The 7194-nt window shown below is 42.5% G+C and overlaps 1 protein-coding gene across 1 annotated transcript; it reads right to left on the reverse strand.

Annotated features, from left to right (window-relative positions):
- Positions 1-44: 44 nt before the first annotated feature.
- On the reverse strand, positions 45-5336 carry LOC124678166 (putative glucose-6-phosphate 1-epimerase). The gene is made up of 9 exons (XM_047214079.1): positions 5190-5336; positions 3508-3582; positions 3080-3136; positions 2831-2991; positions 2589-2729; positions 1714-1816; positions 1541-1640; positions 1202-1441; positions 45-285 (listed from the first exon to the last, which is right to left on the reverse strand). The coding sequence occupies exons 1-8, from the start codon at positions 5319-5321 to the stop codon at positions 1230-1232; spliced, it is 981 nt and encodes a 326-aa protein (XP_047070035.1). The 5' UTR covers positions 5322-5336; the 3' UTR covers positions 45-285; positions 1202-1229.
- Between the last annotated feature and the right edge of the window lie 1858 nt (positions 5337-7194).

The following is a 7194-nucleotide window of genomic DNA, read 5'->3' on the forward strand; positions in this document are numbered from 1 at the left end:
ATGCAGAATAACACACCATCCAATATCCACATAACCAGGAAGCAGCACGAAACTATGGCATGCCATTATTCACTTCTTTTCGTCATGACTGAGCACACTAGATTGAGTTCACTGAAGATAGATCACAAGATACAGCCACTGGGGCAGTTTTGTTATTCGGTGCTGCCCTCCTTCTACATATTCAGGAAATAAGCATATGCAGAGGTGGAGAAGATGAGGAAAGATGGCCTGTAAGTCCACCTTGCCAGCCAAAGCACAAGGTAATATAAGTGTCATGAAGTGTCCCTGCGGAAACCGATGAGTCACAAGTTAAAATCGAAAGTGATAACATTTGAAATGCCTATCTAGAACTACTCATATATTATGGATGTAAAATCTCCATTTCCAAATAAGTATTCGAACTTTTCAACCACAAGGTGAAATTTCCGATGACTTTCCCCATCGTCATCCTCTATATACCTCCATGTTTGTGCATGTGGCATTGGTGAGTATTTTTTCCCTATTCTACTCAAACCATACTTTTTTTAATGCGTGATCTGGTCAAGTATGCATATACCAAGATTGGACCAATTGATGATGAGTGTTGGAATTTCTCACCACAACTCATAAGCATGTTGGGTTATATTTGGTCATATGCAATTGGCTACATGTCAGTCTGTCAGACTGCTTCACAGCCAATACAGACTGCCGAAAGCATTAGCTGGCAAAGTATGGTTCTGGTCTTGGGTATGATCACCACGCAATGTGGCTCTACCTTTTCCCAGAGAGTGTAATCCGTTTTGGTGGCAGCAATTTTCCTGGCTCCTCAGTATAATTAATAGTCATGTTCCATATAGAAAAACTGATCGCCCCTTATTGCACAGGCACTTCGACAGTTTAGGTCGTAGATCTCTCGCCCAAACAATGAAAATCCCCATGCCTTTTTTGGAGCATGGGTTAGGCAAGGAGAAGAAAGATCGAAGACCTAGCTTTAGTATTCAAGTCAAAACTAAACATGCAACTGGTTTTTTTATTCTACAATTACAACCACATTCCTAAACGCTTCCAAGAACACAGACAAATTGAATTGTAAACAGTGCAGAAGTCTCAAGTTAACTTATCTTGTCTCTATATGATCTTGTAGTTACAGCAGGATGTAGGAAAACTAGTTCAATGTTCAACTATCCAACCAAAAAGTTGCCAAACAAAGGCAAAGCATTACCTGTACGTGACGCCCCAAGTGAGGATTTTCATCCATGAAGAACCTTGTCCGGATCTAACTGACCACTATAGTAACTGGAAGGAACAGCTGAGAGCTCCAACCTCCCTTTCCACTCTTCACCAGGCTTCAAAGTAATGGGTTTCTCAACAGCTGCAGGCTCCACACACAACATCTGCTTATATTCTTCATCACCAAAATCTTGAATGGTCTTTGACCTCTTGTCCCATGGATTCCATACAACTACAGAGGGCAAAATCATAGCAGAAGGATGAATGTAGTACCAGGAAACTCAAAAGATTAACACAGATATGTACAATATTCACTAGCAATTTAGCTTACCAGCATCTGGAAGCCCATCTTTCCTAAGGACGAATGTTCTTTTCTTCTCATGATCAATAATTGCAATTTTTGGTGGTGCGTCCAGATATATTTTGTCAACCTTCACATCAAAATTTAGAGGTCAGCAGCTGAAGCCTCATATATCAAATGTAACAGGTAAGTGCTTTATTTACCTCTGATTCAAACACAATAGCATCTCCCTGCTCTGTGAATCGCTTCTTCCCGTCAAGGTTGTCAAAGTAGTCCAATGTCTCCAGTCCTTCAATACGCACTTCGCTAAGGAATTTTACAGTTTCAGTAAGCACAAATAATAAAGTTCTGAACTCTCAAGTACTGGAAAAGGTGAAGCTACAGAAATTAAAATAAAAAATGCTCAATGTTATTCACCAAAATGTGCATTTAAGATCACCTTTTGTTTTTACTCACAACAGGAACTGTGCACCAATGTGCTTGCACAGTTGCACTGAGGTAAAACTTAAGTTACAGACTTCATCAATTTGTAATGGAAGGAAAACCATAGAATCCAGTTCCACAGCTTCCACTATCTAAGCATGAGGACTGGATATCCTAACACCATGCTTTCCTCTAGCCTCATAGGTCATACCCTCACTGTTTCCAGTATCTAATCATGAGGACGAAATATACTAACACCGCTTTCATCTACTCTAAGACTCTCAGTTTCCCTTTCACCTGACGATACTCTACAAAAAAATTAAACACGCCCAATACTCAATAAAGGAGTTGCATCTACCAGCCTTGGTTCAATACAAATGTAACAACAATAAAAAAAAGAGTTCTAACAAGAATTTTTTCTACAATTGCTCCCTTTGTTTAATCGAAACTACTGATCTTGGACTCTTGGTAGAGAAAGGTGGGCTGGTGGTGCACTGTTGCCTAGTAATGGAAACTCATATACCACTGGACTGCCTTACACAAACACAATTTCAGTTTTCCAGTTCTGAACTTTGGAGAAGTTCAGGTCAAAATATCCGGGGATTTAAACTTTTGCGAGAATGGAGGAAAAGGGAATTGCAAAGCTTGCACGTACCTTATGTCAGATACGGAGAAGTATGTGTGATATGCAAATGTAAATGAGAAAGGTCTTCCATCAGCGTTGGTGTTTCTTATTCGAGAAGTGAGAAGCAAATCTCCTTTAGGTCCAAGAGCAACTCTTAACCGATATTCAAAGCTGCAACCATAGTTGTCCAAAGACATGTGAGGAGTAGAACCAGATATTTGCATCATGAAGAAAAGGAACAAAACATGATCTCCGGATGGTTGAACGTGGACCTGTGAGGCCAAATCTTGAGATCTTCTTCAGAAGGCTTTAGAATGAGATCGGCAAAAGTTTTAATAGCTGTATTTACTGGGAGAGGTGGAGGATTATCATCAATTAACCATAACCTGTTCCTTGCAAATCCATGTTTCTCGATATTCCCATGTGTACCAAACTGCATTTGTATGGTTCTTTTAGATGACTGTAACAGGAAAAAAGATTATAATGCGTTTATGGAAGTCAACATAGTGAAGTTTCCATACTTGGGGAAAGCAAATGGGTATGCCACCACGAATTGCTCCTGGGGACTTGAAAATGGCCTGAAAAGAATTGTATTTTGAGACCACAATTCAGAGATGCTATAATCACTGCAGTAACACACATAAAATCATAATTCAGTAAAATATGCATGTATTATAGTGGGAAATTTCTCATTTAATGGGGTTAAACTTCCTTGGTGCAAAAGAAATAAAACATCTGTAATGGAAAATAGCCAGTTCAGGCGAAAATGAGGGAGTGGTTTGTGGCTATGCTCAAAAGGACACTTGGTCAAATGGGGACAAACAACAAAATTAATTAGTGGGACAAGGATGACAAGGATGTGTCAATGCATGTTATAAAAGTTTATCGATGCAACAAATTAATGTCTTAGCTAATGAGGTCATCCATGACCTCATGAATGGTTATGTACCTTGCTGCTTACAAAAAGCAGCTCATCCCCATGGTCATTCTTCCAAGAGGTTACTTGCCCACCATATAGACGGACCTAGTAAAAGACAGGACAATTGATTAGCATGACTGGTCTAAGTCTAAAAAGGTGATGATAATTGGCAATAATTCAACATGGGGGTCCAGCCATAAATATGTAGTTTGCAGCGTAGATAATGCTTGAGATTTGGAAATATAATGGAGTAAAGGTTATGCGATAATGCACAAGAATTTAAAATGGGTAATCTGAATCCTAGTCGCATGCAAAGCACGGCACCAAGCAGAAGTTCAGAGCCTCCTTGACTAACAAGCTATGATAAGAAAGAAGAAAAAGGGATTAACCTAAACATCTGGGCAACACTAAATGCTCACCTACTCATTGGCACAACGCATTCGCCTAAAAAGGACACTATCGTCTTTGTAACAATAATTCCACAACCCACAAGCAGGTTTCCCTGACCACTTGGCAATTGGCACTGATATACTTAGAAATGGCATACGATGGCAAATTACTTTTAATGAGGTCAAATTTGACCCTTTTTTCTATCTTACGATTCTCAATAAGCTATAAGGGCTCCTCTGAGACTGAGATAAACAAAATTAGTTGCAACTTTGGCGAAATTAGCCGCAAAAAAAGCATGGAAATAAGATTTTCATGTTAGTAAATTGAACAACTTACATAAAACTAGTGGGTTTTGTCTACTAGCCCCTCTCCACTCCAATAATACATGCCTAGTAAACAAAACAACACATACTCAAGTTGATCTTGAAATTCTAAAGTTGTCTTCAGCACAGCTAAGTTCACAAGTCCAAACACGTCCAATAGCCGGGTGCATCGGTCCATCAAGACGCTGTCATGCTAAGCAGCTGGCATTAGCTGACAACTACACGCACCGAAAGGATCACATCAATCAGAGTTAAATTCAGTACGTGGTTCACTCGGCCTAACACGCCAGAACTAAAAACAGAAACTCACACTGTGCTTTGGTTCCCTCCCACTACTTGCCATAAAAAAACTCAAGGACGATAGCACCTCCCCTAAAAGGGCCATCAGACGCATATGGGACCAAATGCAAGGAAACAGGGGGGATTATCCATCGTGGAGAGATAGGTAACCTAGTCCCTCTCGCTTTCCAGTAGCATAGTCGGTGCGTCTCTTTTCCGGTAGGTCCGCAGGGCAGGATAATTGCCTGCGTCAGACTAAAGTCTTATCACCAAAACATTTCACAGTCCACTCCAGCTACCGCAGCTGTGGATGCTACAGTGATGTATGACCACCAAAACAACATCTTGATTTCAGCAAAATTCGCACTGCTTTTTTCTCACTCGCGGATCCTCAACGATTGAACAGCGCCGCTAGATTCCAGCAGAAACAGGGGCTCCACTTAGCCAGACGGTGAAGGGTGAACCCTATCACTGTCAGCGCGGATCGCTTAACGCTCGGCGTTCATCTATCGGAGCACAAAATCCGTCCGTTTGCACCCAAAAAGATAACAATTTGCGCACCCTGAACGGTTCATTTGGAAACCGACGCCCTGAAAACGAGCGCCCGTCGGCTAAACTCGCAACGGATCCGCGTGAAATGCGCCCCAAATCGACCCGGGGCGGTTGCTCTGGAAAAAAAAAGGCGACTTGGAAGGGGGGAGGGGGAAGAAGCGCGTGTACCTCGGCGGAGAAGCCGCGCGGGTCGCGGAGCACGATCTTGTCGAGGCCGGAGGGGCCCTTGGCGCGCTCGAGGAGCGGCGGCTGCAGCTTGGGCGACTTGGGCGTCGGGGGCGGCGAGGACGCGCCGGCCATTCCCACCACGCGCGAAAGAACCAGCACCACCAGACCCCTGGAGCTCTCTAGCGGGCGGCGGAGGGCGAGTGAGAGGGAGAGGCAGTGGAGTGGAGAAGAGAGGAATCCGAAGTGTGACGGCGAGTACTTATAGCCGACGCGAGGAGGAAGAAGGACCCAACCCAACTGGTCTGGCTACTGGTGGTGGTGGGTCGCTCGAAGCCGGGCTGAGCTGACCTCTCGTTGGGCACGTCAATGTGCATAAGCTTTGCTGGCGTGTCCGGGTCAAGCCTCGGTGTCATCCATGTCATCATATGGTCAACTATTTGTACTGTAGCAACAGGTTTTGTCTATGGATGTTTTAGGTCACCATCGCCAACTAAAGTTGAATCTAGTCATTCCAAGTTACTACGGGGCATAAACCTATATCGAAATGGGGATATGCAACGATGATGTACTCCCTCCGTCCCTGTTAAATCGACGCAACATGGTGTAGACGCACGTAAGTCTTGATTGAATAGGAACTAGGTAGTAGATATTTAAGAAATAAAAAGGAAATAACAAATCGAGGTTTATTTACAAATACAAAGGGGCATAATATTTTTTGTGTGTTTCACTTGGCGCATCGCATTGGAATCGCCTGAATATTTCTCCCGTAACTAAAAGGACATTTTGTCTTGGCCCTCCCTCAGCTTTGGGGAAATTTTGGTGTGTGGAAGTTGACCTGCCACACTAGACTCGCCCGGAATAAAATGTCGTAAGAGGTTAGGAACATCCGTCCCCGGAAGATTTGACCATGGAGAAACGCACACCGGATATAAGGACCCTTCTTCCCCACGGGGAAGAGGACGACTTTTTCCTCTCCTCCATTGTTGCAAGAGCTTAATCTTCTGAGATCTCTCATCCCTAGTGCTTTAATCTAGTTGATACTTTAGGGAAAGATAAAGGAGACCTAAATGTAGTGTTTGATGGCAACAAACTACACGTGTTTACCAAATCGTTGGAACTTCGCGCACATAGTGTAATGCAGTAAGCTTAAGTTTTCCCCACAAGGCTGATTCCCGGGTTGATATTGAACTCCCGTGGGAAAAGTGGTTCTACTACCTCTGAAAAGACACGGATTTCACCTAGAGGGGTAAATAGGAAATTTAATTTTTTTTACGATATAGGCTTGAACAGATGACGAATAAAACTAGTGTTTAATTTGTCAAGCACAAAACATATATAAACTAGGATTAACCTATGTGCGCCAACAACTTATTCTAAACAAAACAATCAACTACGTGATAGCAAGATATATAATTTCAAACACAAAGTCTATTAAAAAGTGAAGTGCATAAGTAAAGAGCTCGGGTATGGGAATAACCAAGGTACGCGAAGATGATGATGTATTCAAAGTTCACACCCTCACGGATGCTGCTCTCTCCTTTGGAGCGGTGTGGAGGCACAAGGCTCCCCAAATACCACAATTGCTCATTGTATTCTCCTTGATCCTTCATACCAAAAGGAAAATCATCGATCCACAATGAGAATCTTGAGGAAGGCCACTGAACCCAAATAAGCTTGGGACAATCTCGAGAACGTAATTGGAGGCTCCCAAGTAATATTCACAAGGTTCACAAGCTTGGGCAATCTTCACTACAAATTGGAGGCTCCCAAGTAAACATCAGTAAGGTCACCAAGCCATCTAGGATGCAAGGACCTAAGAGGAAGAAGCTTATGCACCCGAGAGTAATTATCTCATGAACTTTTACTTCTATTAATTTCTGTAGAAAACTTAAACCGATGCACCAAATGCAATGGAAAAAATATGTGAGGTGCCAAAATCTTTCACTTCAAACTACACTAAAGCTACAAAAACTATGGGAAAATAAGAGAAAAATTAAAAAAACGA

The sequence above is a fragment of the Lolium rigidum genome, chromosome 7, assembly GCF_022539505.1.
Source record: "Lolium rigidum isolate FL_2022 chromosome 7, APGP_CSIRO_Lrig_0.1, whole genome shotgun sequence".
NCBI lineage: Eukaryota > Viridiplantae > Streptophyta > Magnoliopsida > Poales > Poaceae > Lolium > Lolium rigidum.

Excerpts from the sequence above, each read along its gene's own strand:
- LOC124678166 (XM_047214079.1), bottom strand. The coding sequence starts at position 5,321 with ATGGCCGGCGCGTCCTCGCCGCCCCCGACGCCCAAGTCGCCCAAGCTG. Across the intron at positions 1,817-2,588 it reads TTCTCCGTATCTGACATAAG|CGAAGTGCGTATTGAAGGAC; the intron begins GTACGTGCAAGC and ends AAAATTCCTTAG. Across the intron at positions 1,442-1,540 it reads AGATGGGCTTCCAGATGCTG|TTGTATGGAATCCATGGGAC; the intron begins GTAAGCTAAATT and ends TGCCCTCTGTAG.